At 41.9% G+C, this 19,825-nt stretch overlaps 1 protein-coding gene across 1 annotated transcript in view; it reads right to left on the bottom strand.

Annotated features, from left to right (window-relative positions):
- The window catches only part of LOC139753382 (proteasome adapter and scaffold protein ECM29), a 130,711-nt gene extending 111,501 nt beyond the window's left edge, over positions 1-19,210 (bottom strand). The window contains exons 1-3 of the mRNA XM_071669814.1: positions 19,025-19,210; positions 2,111-2,241; positions 1,892-2,008 (exon numbers count right to left, since the gene is read on the bottom strand). Of these exons, the coding sequence (XP_071525915.1) occupies positions 1,892-2,008; positions 2,111-2,241; positions 19,025-19,064 (288 nt within the window). The 5' untranslated portion in view covers positions 19,065-19,210. The remainder of the gene's footprint in view (positions 1-1,891; positions 2,009-2,110; positions 2,242-19,024) is intronic.
- Positions 19,211-19,825: the final 615 nt, after the last annotated feature.

Here is a 19,825-nt window from a genome sequence, read left to right as displayed (position 1 = left end):
GAAAAAATAGTGTGTCATATGACTGATCCCTGACAAATGCAGCAGCTCCTTGACACGAAGCTACGCATTAGTTAAATAGAGAATCAAAAAAGCCAAAGGAAGGAAGTTTAGAATGCATAGAACTTTGAGAAACCATCAAATGCTTTGAAGATATCAAGTGCATGACAAAATTTTCATCAAAATCCCTGAAAAAAATTAAAGAAGCGAGTCCCATAGAGAAAATCGCAAGCACACATTGCATTGCATGAACCATGTTAGTCAACAGAAAGAAAGGAATGGCTTTCTAAGTGTTTAAGAAAGTGAGAGTTTAAGTAAATCTTAAAAGGTTTTAGACATCGCAGAAGAGAGAGAGTAATGGGGTGACAGTTAGAGGGGTTAGAATAGCATATCTTCTCCGGGATGGGCTGCACCAAGATATGCTTTTAAGAAGATAAGTCTGAGTATTTAGAGAGAGACAAAATAAGCAATAAATAATTGAAGCTAGCTCAAAGGCATGCCTTCTTAGGACATGAGGAGTTATACCACCCAGGCCAAACATACTGCTCACATGAGGGCAGGAAAGAACTCGAAAGACCCTGCAAAAGGAAAATATGGGAGGGGGGTTAGAGGTTCAGCAGGAGGTTACAGGGAAGAAAGACTGCAGTACTATCCAAAGTTGAATCACAATTAGATACTGAAGAGAGCAGCTTTATTTCAGCAGGAGATTACTGGGATGAAAGACACTGCAGTACTATCCAAAGCTGAATCACAATTAGATACTGAAGAGAGCAGTTTTATGAGTTAAAGAGAGGTTGAATTAGTGAAGTCATTGGTTAAGGAACATAAAGGTTTATCAGTAAAATAGGTGAAATCAGTGCATCATATCTTTATGAATGAGTTCTTGAATTTATAAAGATAAGCTCTGCAGAAATTCTAAGAAAAGATAGCTGAGTCGAGCGAAGGGAAGGGAAGGTTTTATAGTTCAATATACCCTGCCCCTGATGTAACAAACATCAGAGTAGGAGCCATCAAACCATGACTGCCAGGAGAAAGATCAGGTAGGATTGATGTTGGGCTCCATCCCAGTCAAGATAACCCTATATACATGGTCAGCACAAATGAAGGCATCCCAGCTAATGAAGCAGCACCTTTGCTATGGAAAGTTAATAAAAGCTGTGCAGGTATGACAAGTGAGTTCTAAAGTTTTAAAGTTAGCATTTAGAAGCAGGGGGGTAGAGGGGATGGACATGCCCAAATAGAAGTCATTGAGGTAAGAATGTGATAGGTGGACCTTATGGGGGCAGACACATTGTACATTCATTGAACAATTCAGAGATAATGACAAACTGTGGTCGTGAAGGTGTGGAACATGGTGTCTGTTTGTCCCACGCAGTTTAAGAGAATCTTCCTGAAAGAACCTTGGCTCCAATGGGATCATGACAGATGAAGCCTAACCCATCCTTGTAGTATTCAGTGAAATCCCATGCATAAAGGATTTCCAAACTAATGGTATTTATAATGAAGTGACAAAAAGAGTCCAATATATACCCTTTCCATATTTTTAGCATACATAATGTTGATTTACTCTGAAATAAACAGATGGTAATTCACAACTGTATTCTATAATATCAAACCTATTTTCAAGGCATGAAATGTTAGACATTTTATTTTTGTCTCATATATTTTTTCAACTTTCCCTTATGAAACAAAGCATAAAACTTACCTACATTATCCTCTCATAAACAAAGCGTGGAACTATGAACTTATGACTGAAGCAACTTCAAAATGTATGTTTTTTGAGTCTTCATCACCTTTAACATAGGAGTCCTTGGACTCTATTCTCATCTAAATTTCTGCTTTCAATACACTCAATATGCTAATCAATGACTACACAAAATAGAGGGATAGTTACAGTGACAAATGCAGTGGCACTAGGATCCTGGTACTGAGCTAGAAGAGCTTCAACCGGCAGCTGAATACTTTCATGATCTTTGACTCGACGGTTCACATGAATCAACAGTTCCATCACCTGTGAATTAAACCTAGATTAAAACCTAAAGTTATATAGGAAATGACATTATATTCATTTCATACAATATCTTATAATTAACACAAAAGAATAACATATCACCTTCTTCCGGACAGGTTCATGTGGAGAAGCCAACTTAAGTATAACAGGGGCAAGAAATTTGTGGAGTTCCTCCTCCAAAGCATCATCAGTTGCTGCTGACCCAATTCGAAGAAAAACACGCTCCACCAACACTAGAAAAAATTTTAAATCTTGATTATTCAAGACTAATTAAAAGATTATTCAAGACTAATTAAAATACAGCAACATAAAAATTCTAAGGCATACTAATTCATCCAACTTTATACTGAAGACATTCAGCAAACACATCAATTATACAGCCAATTACAAAAGAAACAACAACCCCAGTAATCAAACAAATATTATGTAAACCAGAAGGAAAAAGTACCTACTGTATGTGACTCATATTTCTCATTATCCAAATCCACTTTTGTTAAAATTTCATACTAATATAAATAATCAGATTGGGGAAGAGCAGTGTGGTTTCAGAAGTGGTAGAGGATGTGTGGATCAGGTGTTTGCTTTGAAGAATGTATGTGAGAAATACTTAGAAAAGCAAATGGATTTGTATGTAGCATTTATGGATCTAGAGAAGGCATATGATAGAGTTGATAGAGATGCTCTGTGGAAGGTATTAAGAATATATGGTGTGGGAGGCAAGTTGTTAGAAGCAGTGAAAAGTTTTTATCGAGGATGTAAGGCATGTGTACGTGTAGGAAGAGAGGAAAGTGATTGGTTCTCAGTGAATGTAGGTTTGCGGCAGGGGTGTGTGATGTCTCCATGGTTGTTTAATTTGTTTATGGATGGGGTTGTTAGGGAGATGAATGCAAGAGTTTTGGAAAGAGGGGCAAGTATGAAGTCTGTTGGGGATGAGAGAGCTTGGGAAGTGAGTCAGTTGTTGTTCGCTGATGATACAGCGCTGGTGGCTGATTCATGTGAGAAACTGAAGAAGCTGGTGACTGAGTTTGGTAAAGTGTGTGAAAGAAGAAAGTTAAGAGTAAATGTGAATAAGAGCAAGGTTATTAGGTACAGTAGGGTTGAGGGTCAAGTCAATTGGGAGGTGAGTTTGAATGGAGAAAAACTGGAGGAAGTAAAGTGTTTTAGATATCTGGGAGTGGATCTGGCAGCGGATGGAACCATGGAAGCAGAAGTGGATCATAGGGTGGGGGAGGGGGCAAAAATTCTGGGAGCCTTGAAGAATGTGTGGAAGTCGAGAACATTATCTCGGAAAGCAAAAATGGGTATGTTTGAAGGAATAGTGGTTCCAACAATGTTGTATGGTTGCGAGGCGTGGGCTATGGATAGAGTGGTGCCCAAGAGGATGGATGTGCTGGAAATGAGATGTTTGAGAACAATGTGTGGTGTGAGGTGGTTTGATCGAGTAAGTAACGTAAGGGTAAGAGAGATGTGTGGAAATAAAAAGAGCGTGGTTGAGAGAGCAGAAGAGGGTGTTTTGAAATGGTTTGGGCACATGGAGAGAATGAGTGAGGAAAGGTTGACCAAGAGGATATATGTGTCGGAGGTGGAGGGAACGAGGAGAAGAGGGAGACCAAATTGGAGGTGGAAAGATGGAGTGAAAAAGATTTTGTGTGATCGGGGCCTGAACATGCAGGAGGGTGAAAGGAGGGCAAGGAATAGAGTGAATTGGAGCGATGTGGTATACCGGGGTTGACGTGCTGTCAGTGGATTGAATCAGGGCATGTGAAGCGTCTGGGGTAAACCATGGAAAGCTGTGTAGGTATGTATATTTGCGTGTGTGGACGTATATATATACATGTGTATGGGGGTGGGTTGGGCCATTTCTTTCGTCTGTTTCCTTGCGCTACCTCGCAAACACGGGAGACAGCGAAAAAAGAAAAAAAAAAAAAAATTAATAAATAAATGTATGCCAGTTGATTTAAGCCCTACGGACTTTTTCTTGCACAATCCACTGACCTTTGAACTTAGCCTTACACTATATAAACACTCCAACAACATCAAGCTCTATTTATGTTGCATCCATGCACGGCAAATTGCATTGTTCAGTGCTATAACCACTTATTACTGCCCCCCCTCTTCATACCTCCCATATTGTCAGCACAATCTACGTATTCAACAACATTTTCCCAAAAATATATCATCCCAACATCCAGCAGTTTCTACCCAAGAAATGGATAAATTTCTGGTAGCTGTGTATAGGGTGGCTAGTCTTAGTACATCTGGCAATTTCATCTCGGGGAGCAAAAATGGGTATGCTTGAAGGAATAGTGGTTCCAACAATGTTATATGGTTGCAAGGCATGGGCCATAGAGAGGGTTGTACGGACGGAGGAGAGTGGATGTGTTGGAAATGAAATGTCTGAGGACAATATGTGGTGTGAGGTGGTTTGATCTACTTAAGTAAGTAATGAAAGGGTAAGAGAGATGTGTGGAACTAAGAGTGTGGTTGAGAGAACAGAAGAGGGTGTTGAAATGGTGTGGACACATGGAGAGAATGAGTAAGGAAACATTGACAAAGAGGATATATGTGTTAGAAGTGGAGGGAACAAGGAGAAGCAGGAGACCAAACTGGAGGTGGAAGGATGGAGTATGGAGTGATAAAGATTTTCAGCGATCAGGGCCTGAACATACACAAGGGTGAGAGGTATGCAAGGAATAGAGTGAATTGGAACAATGTGGTATACCACGGTCAATGTGCTGTCAATGGACTGAACCAAGGCATGCAAAACGTCACAGGTAAACCATGGAAAGGTCTATGGGGCCTTGATCCACATGGATAGGCAGCTGTGGTTTCGGTGCGTTACACATGACAGCTAGAGACTGTGAACACTGTGTACTTTTTTTGTCTGTTTTCCTGGTGCTACCTCACAGAAGCAGGAAAGGGCGATCAAGTATAATAAAAGACATATAATAGGAAGAGAGGAAAGTGATTGGTTCTCAGTGAATGTAGGTTTGCGGCAGGGGTGTGTGATGTCTCCATGCTTGTTTAATTTGTTTATGGATGGGGTTGTTAGGGAGATGAATGCAAGAGTTTTGGAAAGAGGGGCAAGTATGAAGTCTGTTGGGGATGAGAGAGCTTGGGAAGTGAGTCAGTTGTTTTTCGCTGATGATACAGCGCTGGTGGCTGATTCATGTGAGAAACTGCAGAAGCTGGTGACTGAGTTTGGTAAAGTGTGTGAAAGAAGAAAGTTAAGAGTAAATGTGAATAAGAGCAAGGTTATTAGGTACAGTAGGGTTGAGGGTCAAGTCAATTGGGAGGTGAGTTTGAATGGAGAAAAACTGGAGGAAGTGAAGTGTTTTAGATATCTGGGAGTGGATCTGACAGCGGATGGAACCATGGAAGCGGAAGTGGATCATAGGGTGGGGGAGGGGGCGAAAATTCTGGGAGCCTTGAAGAATGTGTGGAAGTCGAGAACATTATCTCGGAAAGCAAAAATGGGTATGTTTGAAGGAATAGTGGTTCCAACAATGTTGTATGGTTGCGAGGCGTGGGCTATGGATAGAGTGGTGCGCAGGAGGGTGGATGTGCTGGAAATGAGATGTTTGAGGACAATGTGTGGTGTGACGTGGTTTGATCGAGTAAGTAACGTAAGGGTAAGAGAGATGTGTGGAAATAAAAAGAGCGTGGTTGAGAGAGCAGAAGAGGGTGTTTTGAAATGGTTTGGGCACATGGAGAGAATGAGTGAGGAAAGATTGACCAAGAGGATATATGTGTCAGAGGTGGAGGGAACGAGGAGAAGAGGGAGACCAAATTGGAGGTGGAAAGATGGAGTGAAAAAGATTTTGTGTGATCGGGGCCTGAACATGCAGGAGGGTGAAAGGAGGGCAAGGAAGAGAGTGAATTGGAGTGATGTGGTATACCGGGGTTGACTTGCTGTCAGTGGATTGAATCAGGGCATGTGAAGCGTCTGGGGTAAACCATGGAAAGCTGTGTAGGTATGTATATTTGCGTGTGTGGACGTATGTATATACATGTGTATGGGGGTGGGTTGGGCCATTTCTTTCGTCTGTTTCCTTGCACTACCTCGCAAACGCGGGAGACAGCGACAAAGCAAAAAAAAAAAAAAAAAAAAAAAAAAATTATAATAGAGTGAATTGGATCGATGTGGTATACCGGGGTTGACGTGCTGTCAGTGGATTGAATCAGGGCATGTGAAGCGTCTGTGGTAAACCATGGAAAGTTGTGTGGGGCCTGGATGTGGAAAGGGAGCTGTGGTTTCGGGCATTATTGCATGACAGCTAGAGACTGAGTGTGAACGAATGGGGTCTTTGTTGTCTTTTCCTAGCGCTACCTCGCACACATGAGGGGGGAGGGGGATGGTATTCCATGTGTGGCGAGGTGGCGATGGGAATGAATAAAGGCAGACAGTGTGAATTGTGTGCATGGGTATATATGTATGTGTCTGTGTGTGTACATATATGTGTACTTTGAGATGTATAGGTATGTATTTTTGCGTGTGTGGACGTGTATGTATATACATGTGTATGGTGGTGGGTAGGGCCATTTCTTTTGTCTGTTTCCTTGCGCTACCTCGCAAACACGGGAGACAGCGACAAAGCAAAATAAATAAATATATATAAATAAACAATATATATTTATTTTATATATTTATGATACTCTGTTGCTGTCTCCTGAGTTAGCGAGGTAGCGCGAGGAAACAGACGAAAGAATGGCCCAACCCACCCACATACACATGTATATACATACACGTCCACACATAGCACATATACATATCTATACATCTCAACGTATACATATATATACACACACAGACATATACATATATACACAAGTACATAATTCATACTGTCTGCTCGTGTTAATGAGGTAGCACAAGGAAACTGATGAAAGAATGGCCCAACCCACCCACATATACACGTATATACATAAACACCCACACACGCACCTATACATACCTATACATTTCAACATATACATACATATCCACACACAGACATATACATATATACACATGTACATATTCAAACATGCAGCCTTCATCCATTCCCACTACCACCCCGCCACACATGAAATGACAAACCCCCTCCTCCAGCGTGCACACGAGGTAGCGCCAGGAAAAGACAACAAAGGCCACATTCGTTCACACTCAGTCTCTAGCTGTCGTGTCTAATGCACCGAAACCACATCCAGGCACCACAGAACTTTCCATGGTTTACCCCAGACACTTTACATGCCCTGGTTCAATCCATTGACAGCACATCAACCCCGGTATACCACACTGCTCCAATTGAATCTATTCCTTGCATGCCTTTCACCCCCCCCCCCTGTGTGTTCAGGCCCTGATCACTCAAAATCTTTTTCACTCCATCCTTCCACCTCCAATTTGGTCTCCCACTTCTCCTCGTTTCCTCCACCTCTGACACATATATCCTCTTTGTCAATCTTTCCTCACTCATTCCCTCTATGTGACCAAACCATTTCAATACACCCTCTTCTGCTCTCTCAACCACACTCTTTTTATTACCACACAACTCTCTTACCCTTTCATTTCTTACTAAGTTTGATCAAACCTCCTCACACCACATATTGTCCTCAAACATCTCATTTCCAACATACCCACCCTCCTCCGCACAACCCTATCCATCGCCCATGACTCACAACCATCCAACATTGTTGGAACCACTATTCCTTCAAACATAACCATTTCTGCTCCAGGATAATGTTCCCTGCCTTCCACACATTCTTCAACACTCCCAAAACCTTTGCCTCCTCCCCCACCCTGTGACCCACTTCCGCTTACATGGTTCCATCCGCTGCTAAATCCACTCCCAAATATCTAAATCACTTCAATTCCACCAGTTTTTCTCCATTCAAACCTATTTCCCAATTTACTTGTCCCTCAATCCTAATGAACCTAATAACCTTGCTCTTATTCACATTTACTCTCAGCGTTCTTCTTTCACACACTTACCAAACTCAGTCACCAACTTCTGCAGTTTCTCACCCGAATCAGCCACCAGTGCTGTATCATCAGCAAACAACAACTGACTCACTTCTGAAGCCCTATCATCCACAACAGACTGCATACTTGCCCCTCTTTCCAAAACTCTTGCATTTACCTCCCTAACAACCCCATCCATAAACAAATTAAACAACCATGGAGACATCACACACCCCTGCCGCAAACCGACATTCACTGGGAACCACTCACTTTCTTCCTACTCGTACATATGCCTTACATCCTCGATAAAAACTTTTAACTACTTCTAGCAACTTACCTCCCACACCATATACTCTTAATGCCTTCCACTGAGCATCTCTATCAACCCTATCATATGCCTTCTCCAGATCCATAAATGCTACATACAAATCCATCTGCTTTTCTAAGTATTTCTTACATACATTCTTCAAAGCAAACACCTGATCCACACATCCTCTACCACTTCTGAAACCACACTGCTCTTCCCCAATCTGGTGCTCTGTACATGCCTTGGCCCTCTCCATCAATAACCTCCCATATAATCCCAGGAATACTCAACAAACTTATACCTCTGTAATTTATGCACTCATTGCTACCTCACTAACGCAGGAGACAGCGACAAAGTATAATATATATATATATATATATATATATATATATATATATATATATATATATATATATATATATTATATTATTCTATTATACTTTGTCGCTGTCTCCCGCGTTTGCGAGGTAGCGCAAGGAAACAGACGAAAGAAATGGCCCAACCCCCCCCATACACATGTATATACATACGTCCACACACGCAAATATACATACCTACACAGCTTTCCATGGTTTACCCCAGACGCTTCACATGCCTTGATTCAATCCACTGACAGCACGTCAACCCCGGTATACCACATCGCTCCAATTCACTCTATTCCTTGCCCTCCTTTCACCCTCCTGCATGTTCAGGCCCCGATCACACAAAATCTTTTTCACTCCATCTTTCCACCTCCAATTTGGTCTCCCTCTTCTCCTCGTTCCCTCCACCTCCGACACATATATCCTCTTGGTCAATCTTTCCTCACTCATCCTCTCCATGTGCCCAAACCACTTCAAAACACCCTCTTCTGCTCTCTCAACCACGCTCTTTTTATTTCCACACATCTCTCTTACCCTTACGTTACTCACTCGATCAAACCACCTCACACCACACATTGTCCTCAAACATCTCATTTCCAGCACATCCATCCTCCTGCGCACAACTCTATCCATAGCCCACGCCTCGCAACCATACAACATTGTTGGAACCACTATTCCTTCAAACATACCCATTTTTGCTTTCCGAGATAATGTTCTCGACTTCCACACATTCTTCAAGGCTCCCAGAATTTTCGCCCCCTCCCCCACCCTATGATCCACTTCCACTTCCATGGTTCCATCCGCTGCCAGATCCACTCCCAGATATCTAAAACACTTCACTTCCTCCAGTTTTTCTCCATTCAAACTCACCTCCCAATTGACTTGACCCTCAACCCTACTGTACCTAATAACCTTGCTCTTATTCACATTTACTCTTAACTTTCTTCTTTCACACACTTTACCAAACTCAGTCACCAGCTTCTGCAGTTTCTCACATGAATCAGCCACCAGAGCTGTATCATCAGCGAACAACAACTGACTCACTTCCCAAGCTCTCTCATCCCCAACAGACTTCTTACTTGCCCCTCTTTCCAAAACTCTTGCATTTACCTCCCTAACAACCCCATCCATAAACAAATTAAACAAGCATGGAGACATCACACACCCCTGCCGCAAACCTACATTCACTGAGAACCAATCACTTTCCTCTCTTCCTACACGTACACATGCCTTACATCCTCGATAAAAACTTTTCACTGCTTCTAACAACTTTCCTCCCACACCATATATTCTTAATACCTTCCACAGAGCATCTCTATCAACTCTATCATATATATATATATATATATATATATATATATATATATATATATATATATATATATATATATATATTTTTTTTTTTTTTTTATACCTCGTCGCTGTCTCCCGCGTTTGCGAGGTAGCGCAAGGAAACAGACGAAAGAAATGGCCCAACCCCCCCCCATACACATGCACATACATACGTCCACACATGCAAATATACATACCTACACAGCTTTCCATGGTTTACCCCGGACGCTTCACATGCCTTGATTCAATCCACTGACAGCACGTCAACCCCTGTATACCACATCGCTCCAATTCACTCTATTCCTTGCCCTCCTTTCACCCTCCTGCATGTTCAGGCCCCGATCACACAAAATCCTTTTCACTCCATCTTTCCACCTCCAATTTGGTCTCCCTCTTCTCCTCGTTCCCTCCACCTCCGACACATATATCCTCTTGGTCAATCTTTCCTCACTCATTCTCTCCATGTGCCCAAACCACTTCAAAACACCCTCTTCTGCTCTCTCAACCACGCTCTTTTTATTTCCACACATCTCTCTTACCCTTACGTTACTTACTCGATCAAACCACCTCACACCACACATTGTCCTCAAACATCTCATTTCCAGCACATCCATCCTCCTGCGCACAACTCTATCCATAGCCCACGCCTCGCAACCATACAACATTGTTGGAACCACTATTCCTTCAAACATACCCATTTTTGCTTTCCGGGATAATGTTCTCGACTTCCACACATTTTTCAAGGCTCCCAAAATTTTTGCCCCCTCCCCCACCCTATGATCCACTTCCGCTTCCATGGTTCCATCCGCTGCCAGATCCACTCCCAGATATCTAAAACACTTCACTTCCTCCAGTTTTTCTCCATTCAAACTCACCTCCCAATTGACTTGACCCTCAACCCTACTGTACCTAATAACCTTGCTCTTATTCACATTTACTCTTAACTTTCTTCTTCCACACACTTTACCAAACTCCGTCACCAGCCTCTGCAGTTTCTCACATGAATCCGCCACCAGCACTGTATCATCAGCGAACAACAACTGACTCACTTCCCAAGCTCTCTCATCCCCAACAGACTTCATACTTGCCCCTCTTTCCAAGACTCTTGCATTTACCTCCCTAACAACCCCATCCATAAACAAATTAAACAACCATGGAGACATCACAGACCCCTGCCGCAAACCTACATTCACTGAGAACCAATCACTTTCCTCTCTTCCTACACGTAGACATGCCTTACATCCTCGATAAAAACTTTTCACTGCTTCTAACAACTTTCCTCCCACACCATATATTCTTAATACCTTCCACAGAGCATCTCTATCAACTCTATCATATATATATATATACATATATATATATATATATATATATATATATATATATATATATATATATATATATATATATATATATATATATATTTTTTTTTTTTTTTTATACCTCGTCGCTGTCTCCCGCGTTTGCGAGGTAGCGCAAGGAAACAGACGAAAGAAATGGCCCAACCCCCCCCATACACATGCACATACATACGTCCACACACGCAAATATACATACCTACACAGCTTTCCATGGTTTACCCCGGACGCTTCACATGCCTTGATTCAATCCACTGACAGCACGTCAACCCCTGTATACCACATCGCTCCAATTCACTCTATTCCTTGCCCTCCTTTCACCCTCCTGCATGTTCAGGCCCCGATCACACAAAATCCTTTTCACTCCATCTTTCCACCTCCAATTTGGTCTCCCTCTTCTCCTCGTTCCCTCCACCTCCGACACATATATCCTCTTGGTCAATCTTTCCTCACTCATTCTCTCCATGTGCCCAAACCACTTCAAAACACCCTCTTCTGCTCTCTCAACCACGCTCTTTTTATTTCCACACATCTCTCTTACCCTTACGTTACTTACTCGATCAAACCACCTCACACCACACATTGTCCTCAAACATCTCATTTCCAGCACATCCATCCTCCTGCGCACAACTCTATCCATAGCCCACGCCTCGCAACCATACAACATTGTTGGAACCACTATTCCTTCAAACATACCCATTTTTGCTTTCCGGGATAATGTTCTCGACTTCCACACATTTTTCAAGGCTCCCAAAATTTTTGCCCCCTCCCCCACCCTATGATCCACTTCCGCTTCCATGGTTCCATCCGCTGCCAGATCCACTCCCAGATATCTAAAACACTTCACTTCCTCCAGTTTTTCTCCATTCAAACTCACCTCCCAATTGACTTGACCCTCAACCCTACTGTACCTAATAACCTTGCTCTTATTCACATTTACTCTTAACTTTCTTCTTCCACACACTTTACCAAACTCCGTCACCAGCCTCTGCAGTTTCTCACATGAATCCGCCACCAGCACTGTATCATCAGCGAACAACAACTGACTCACTTCCCAAGCTCTCTCATCCCCAACAGACTTCATACTTGCCCCTCTTTCCAAGACTCTTGCATTTACCTCCCTAACAACCCCATCCATAAACAAATTAAACAACCATGGAGACATCACAGACCCCTGCCGCAAACCTACATTCACTGAGAACCAATCACTTTCCTCTCTTCCTACACGTAGACATGCCTTACATCCTCGATAAAAACTTTTCACTGCTTCTAACAACTTTCCTCCCACACCATATATTCTTAATACCTTCCACAGAGCATCTCTATCAACTCTATCATATATATATATATACATATATATATATATATATATATATATATATATATATATATATATATATATATATATATATATTTTTTTTTTTTTTTTATACCTCGTCGCTGTCTCCCGCGTTTGCGAGGTAGCGCAAGGAAACAGACGAAAGAAATGGCCCAACCCCCCCCATACACATGCACATACATACGTCCACACACGCAAATATACATACCTACACAGCTTTCCATGGTTTACCCCGGACGCTTCACATGCCTTGATTCAATCCACTGACAGCACGTCAACCCCTGTATACCACATCGCTCCAATTCACTCTATTCCTTGCCCTCCTTTCACCCTCCTGCATGTTCAGGCCCCGATCACACAAAATCCTTTTCACTCCATCTTTCCACCTCCAATTTGGTCTCCCTCTTCTCCTCGTTCCCTCCACCTCCGACACATATATCCTCTTGGTCAATCTTTCCTCACTCATTCTCTCCATGTGCCCAAACCACTTCAAAACACCCTCTTCTGCTCTCTCAACCACGCTCTTTTTATTTCCACACATCTCTCTTACCCTTACGTTACTTACTCGATCAAACCACCTCACACCACACATTGTCCTCAAACATCTCATTTCCAGCACATCCATCCTCCTGCGCACAACTCTATCCATAGCCCACGCCTCGCAACCATACAACATTGTTGGAACCACTATTCCTTCAAACATACCCATTTTTGCTTTCCGGGATAATGTTCTCGACTTCCACACATTTTTCAAGGCTCCCAAAATTTTTGCCCCCTCCCCCACCCTATGATCCACTTCCGCTTCCATGGTTCCATCCGCTGCCAGATCCACTCCCAGATATCTAAAACACTTCACTTCCTCCAGTTTTTCTCCATTCAAACTCACCTCCCAATTGACTTGACCCTCAACCCTACTGTACCTAATAACCTTGCTCTTATTCACATTTACTCTTAACTTTCTTCTTCCACACACTTTACCAAACTCCGTCACCAGCTTCTGCAGTTTCTCACATGAATCCGCCACCAGCGCTGTATCATCAGCGAACAACAACTGACTCACTTCCCAAGCTCTCTCATCCCCAACAGACTTCATACTTGCCCCTCTTTCCAAGACTCTTGCATTTACCTCCCTAACAACCCCATCCATAAACAAATTAAACAACCATGGAGACATCACACACCCCTGCCGCAAACCTACATTCACTGAGAACCAATCACTTTCCTCTCTTCCTACACGTACACATGCCTTACATCCTCGATAAAAACTTTTCACTGCTTCTAACAACTTTCCTCCCACACCATATATTCTTAATACCTTCCACAGAGCATCTCTATCAACTCTATCATATGCCTTCTCCAGATCCATAAATGCTACATACAAATCCATTTGCTTTTCTAAGTATTTCTCACATACATTCTTCAAAGCAAACACCTGATCCACACATCCTCTACCACTTCTGAAACCACACTGCTCTTCCCCAATCTGATGCTCTGTACATGCCTTCACCCTCTCAATCAATACCCTCCCATATAATATACCAGGAATACTCAACAAACTTATACCTCTGTAATTTGAGCACTCACTCTTATCCCCTTTGCCTTTGTACAATGGCACTATGCACGCACTCCGCCAATCCTCAGGCACCTCACCATGAGTCATACATACATTAAATAACCTTACCAACCAGTCAACAATACAGTCACCCCCTTTTTTAATAAATTCCACTGCAATACCATCCAAACCTGCTGCCTTGCCGGCTTTCATCTTCCGCAAAGCTTTCACTACCTCTTCTCTGTTTACCAAATCATTTTCCCTAACCCTCTCACTTTGCACACCACCTCAACCAAAACACCCTATATCTGCCACTCTATCATCAGAAGTGGTAGAGGATGTGTGGATCAGGTGTTTGCTTTGAAGAATGTATGTGAGAAATACCTAGAAAAGCAAATGGATTTGTATGTAGCATTTATGGATCTGGAGAAGGCATATGATAGAGTTGATAGAGATGCTCTGTGGAAGGTATTAAGAATATATGGTGTGGGAGGCAAGTTGTTAGAAGCAGTGAAAAGTTTTTATCGAGGATGTAAGGCATGTCTACGTGTAGGAAGAGAGGAAAGTGATTGGTTCTCAGTGAATGTAGGTTTGCGGCAGGGGTGTGTGATGTCTCCATGGTAGTTTAATTTGTTTATGGATGGGGTTGTTAGGGAGGTAAATGCAAGAGTTTTGGAAACAGGGGCAAGTATGAAGTCTGTTGGGGATGAGAGAGCTTGGGAAGTGAGTCAGTTGTTGTTCGCTGATGACACAGCGCTGGTGGCTGATTCATGTGTGAAACTGCAGAAGCTGGTGACTGAGTTTGGTAAAGTGTGTGGAAGAAGAAAGTTAAGAGTAAATGTGAATAAGAGCAAGGTTATTAGGTACAGTAGGGTTGAGGGTCAAGTCAATTGGGAGGTGAGTTTGAATGGAGAAAAACTGGAGGAAGTGAAGTGTTTTAGATATCTGGGAGTGGATCTGGCAGCGGATGGAACCATGGAAGCGGAAGTGGATCATAGGGTGGGGGAGGGGGCGAAAATTCTAGGGGCCTTGAAGAATGTGTGGAAGTCGAGAACATTATCTCGGAAAGCAAAAATGGGTATGTTTGAGGGAATAGTGGTTCCAACGATGTTGTATGGTTGCGAGGCGTGGGCTATGGATAGAGTTGTGCGCAGGAGGTTGGATGTGCTGGAAATGAGATGTTTGAGGACAATGTGTGGTGTGAGGTGGTTTGATCGAGTGAGTAACGTAAGGGTAAGAGAGATGTGTGGAAATAAAAAGAGCGTGGTTGAGAGAGCAGAAGAGAGTGTTTTGAAGTGGTTTGGGCACATGGAGAGGATGAGTGGGGAAAGATTGACCAAGAGGATATATGTGTCGGAGGTGGAGGGAACAAGGAGAAGGGGGAGACCAAATTGGAGGTGGAAAGATGGAGTGAAAAAGATTTTGTGTGATCGGGGCCTGAACATGCAGGAGGGTGAAAGGAGGGCAAGGAATAGAGTGAATTGGAGCGATGTGGTATACCGGGGCTGACGTGCTGTCAGTGGATTGAATCAAGGCATGTGAAGCGTCTGGGGCAAACCATGGAAAGCTGTGTAGGTATGTATATTTGCGTGTGTGGACGTATGTATATACATGTGTATGGGGGGGGGTTGGGCCATTTCTTTCGTCTGTTTCCTTGCGCTACCTCGCAAACGCGGGAGACAGCGACAAAGTATAAAAAAAAAAAAAAAAAAAAAATATATCCTGGGGATAGGGGAGAAAGAATACTTCCCACGTATTCCCTGCGTGTCATAGAAGGCGACTAAAAGGGGGGGAGCGGGTGGCTGAAAATCCTCCCCTCTCGTTTTTTTTTTTTTAATTTTCCAAAAGAAGGAACAGAGAAGGGGGCCAGGTGAGGATATTCCCTCTAAGGCCCAGTCCTCTGTTCTTAACGCTACCTCGCTAATGCGGGAAATGGCGAATAGTATTAAAAGAAAAAAAATATATATATATATATATATATATATATATATATATATATGTATGTTTGCGGCAGGGGTGTGTGATGTCTCCATGGTTGTTTAATTTGTTAATGGATGGGGTTGTTAGGGAGGTGAATGCAAGAGTTTTGGAAAGAGGGGCAAGTATGAAGTCTGTTGGGGATGAGAGAGCTTGGGAAGTGAGTCAGTTGTTGTTCGCTGATGATACAGCGCTGGTGGCTGATTCATGTGAGAAACTGCAGAAGCTGGTGACTGAGTTTGGTAAAGTGTGTGAAAGAAGAAAGTTAAGAGTAAATGTGAATAAGAGCAAGGTTATTAGGTACAGTAGGGTTGAGGGTCAAGTCACTTGGGAGGTAAGTTTGAATGGAGAAAAACTGGAGGAAGTAAAGTGTTTTAGATATCTGGGAGTGGATCTGGCAGCGGATGGAACCATGGAAGCGGAAGTGGATCATAGAGTGGGGGAGGGGGCGAAAATTCTGGGAGCCTTGAAGAATGTGTGGAAGTCGAGAACATTATCTTGGAAAGCAAAAATGTGTATGTTTGAAGGAATAGTGGATCTAACAATGTTGTATGGTTGCGAGGTGTGGGCTATGGATAGAGTTGTGCGCAGGAGGGTGGATGTGCTGGAAATGAGATGTTTGAGGACAATGTGTGGTGTGAGGTGGTTTGATCGAGTGAGTAACGTAAGGGTAAGAGAGATGTGTGGAAATAAAAAGAGCGTGGTTGAGAGAGCAGAAGAGGGTGTTTTGAAATGGTTTGGGCACATGGAGAGAATGAATGAGGAAAGATTGACCAAGAGGATATATGTGTCGGAGGTGGAGGGAACGAGGAGAAGTGGGAGACCAAATTGGAGGTGGAAAGATGGAGTGAAAAAGATTTTATGTGATCGGGGCCTGAACATGCAGGAGGGTGAAAGGAGGGCAAGGAAGAGAGTGAATTGGATTGATGTGGTATACCGGGGTTGACGTGCTGTTAGTGGATTGAATCAGGGCATGTGAAGCATATGGGGTAAACCATGGAAAGCTGTGTAGGTATGTATATTTGCGTGTGTGGATGTATGTATATACATGTGTATGGGGGTGGGTTGGGCCATTTCTTTCGTCTGTTTCCTTGCGCTACCTTGCAAACGCAGGAGACAGCGACAAAGCAAAAAAAAATATATATATATATATATATATATATATATATACTAGATTCCATAAGTGGAATGATCACAAAACTTGGATACATTCACCTGCCTCCTAATATGTTACCACAGCTAGTTTTATTGCAATGCTAAAACAAATATCTAACCTCTGAGAGAATTTAGCCATGTGAAAGTCACAATTATAATTCAACCTTTCTCCTACTCTACATCAAATCTAAATGTGATAATTTCCTACTTTTCAGAAGCCAGTTTTACAGATGATAGAAATTAAAATTTTCAGGTATACTTTATTATGATGTCCAAAGATGTTATGAGGTGCTGGGTGTTGTAGTGACTATAATTGTATTTATTATAAGTTCTTTAAAGTGGGGAGGGTGTTGAAGCAGAGGGAAACTGTAGGGTAAAAGCACTTAAAATCAACAGTTGACAGTTTAAGTGAGTTTATTCATTCTTTTTTTTTTTATCTTACAAACCATGAACAAACAGGAGAAAAGCCCATGGCATCCTGATGTAAGAAAGGTGTTCACTGTGTGGATGACTGACCAAAAACTTCCAAGTGTCTCTTGTTTCAAGTCTACAGAGCTTCATTCAGTTCATGGGTCAACATACAAAGCAAATAATGTTGTAATATAATAAGAGAAGTTGCTTGTAATGTGTAGAAATCTACTGTCTTTATCAGTGATGCATTCCAGTGGAAGCCACCATGCCTCGTAACGTATGAATTAGACTCGATCAAAGTTTTGCAAATGTGTTGGATGAGTTCTTATGTCTAATTAATTCAGGGCTCAAATTAATGGTTCTGAAATCTCTACTGCACAGAGTCAAGTTTTTTCATCTTTATTTATCTGAACTCACTGGTGAATATCTGGTGTGATCTTTGAGGATCTTCACCCTCACAACCTAGGATAAGCCCAGGCTCTTGGATTGTGTTACTGGTCGATTAAGCTGCTAGAGGCCATAGCCCACAGGCCCACAAAGCCCCCTCATGGCCTGGCTGGTCTGGTCCACTTCGTAGGAAATTGTCCATGGTACTCTTAAACTTCTCTATTGTGCATCCCATGCTTATTTCTAATGATAGCAGGCAAGATGCTGAAAGTTCTTTGGACACTGTTTCCTTTGCAAACCAAATGAAAGAACTAGGTGGATCAGTGGTGTCTTGTTACGTTTTTCATAAAAAGTGTAAATGTTGAGAACTTTACAAATGTAGTCTTTACATGTTAAAAGTTTATAATTGAACTTTCACATCTTACAGTATCTTCATCTAACCCAACATTTTTCCTATCCCTCAAGACTCTACCACTAAAGAGCAAATCGATACCAAAAGATAATTCTAAGGGTTAGCAGAGAAAAAATCCAAACTATCACTTCATTCTTTACAGTAGCTAGGAAGATTCCATAAGAGAAAAACTAAGATATCAGACCTATAAGTGATGTTAGTAAACAAGAATATTAGCCAAAAGTGTAAGGAATGCGCCTTATGAGAGTTAAAATTATCATCAATAATCTCTCCCCTCTTAACTCACCTATAAATGTAAGAAATTCAATATACCAGTTTCATCCAATTCCGTAATTAATGGCGGCACTAAACTGGATTTCCACAAAATATTGTGGCTAACCCTGCCTTAACACACCAAACTGTATCAACAGCAAGATATTACTCTTTTTAATCGTCTATAAATGACTGGAGCCGAGACTTACACACCGGTCTTCCTCAACTTACATATCTCGTCTTGTAGATTGGTTACTGGCGGAGTTGTCATGATAACTCTGAAGTATATTCCTCTACTTTCTATTCTGTAAATAGTTTACTAGACGAATTATCAGCTTTTGCAGCGGTTCTTCTTGTTACTGTTGCAATGTCATCACAACTCCAGCTGAGACCAGCACCAGCGTTCATGCATACACGAAATAAACAAACAATATAATTTGCTATAAAATGAAATAAGTATTTTTCCCTAATCTTAACCTCTTTATGTCATCAACTTATGATACAAATGGTTAGAAAAATTCAAATTATTTTAAACTATAAGTACTATCACAACTGTGAAAAGAAAAATCGCAGACGAAGTGGGTTTGCTTCTGGTAACTGTTTTCTCGAACACTGAAAATAGGTACTGGTTTTGTATTCTGCGAAAATGAGGTTACTCGTTCTATATTCTCTGGAAATGGAAAGATGGTTACTATATCTGTATTCTACGAAAATTAAAAGTTACGGGCTCTCTACTCTCAAAGTGAGAAGATAGTTAAAGGTTCTGTATTTTCTCAAACTTAGGGGGTTGTTACTGGGTACTGGATTTGGATTCCGAAATTTCAAAGGTCAATCCATTCTTGATTACAATGATATTTCAATCAGTGACTGGACGATAACTATCAAATGTCTTGGAACACTGACTCCATCATAGTCTACTAGTTGTCAAAATACACTTTCTCCAACTGACCAACTTTCATCATAGAGAACACAAAATTTGTCTTGCATATCTGTAACTGGTCAATACCATTTTCCACATGTACTGTAGAGAAC

Source organism: Panulirus ornatus, chromosome 14 (genome assembly GCF_036320965.1).
Source record: "Panulirus ornatus isolate Po-2019 chromosome 14, ASM3632096v1, whole genome shotgun sequence".
Lineage (NCBI taxonomy): Eukaryota > Metazoa > Arthropoda > Malacostraca > Decapoda > Palinuridae > Panulirus > Panulirus ornatus.
The sequence above is the reverse complement of the archived record's forward strand: the minus strand, read 5'-3'. Positions and strand labels throughout refer to the sequence as shown.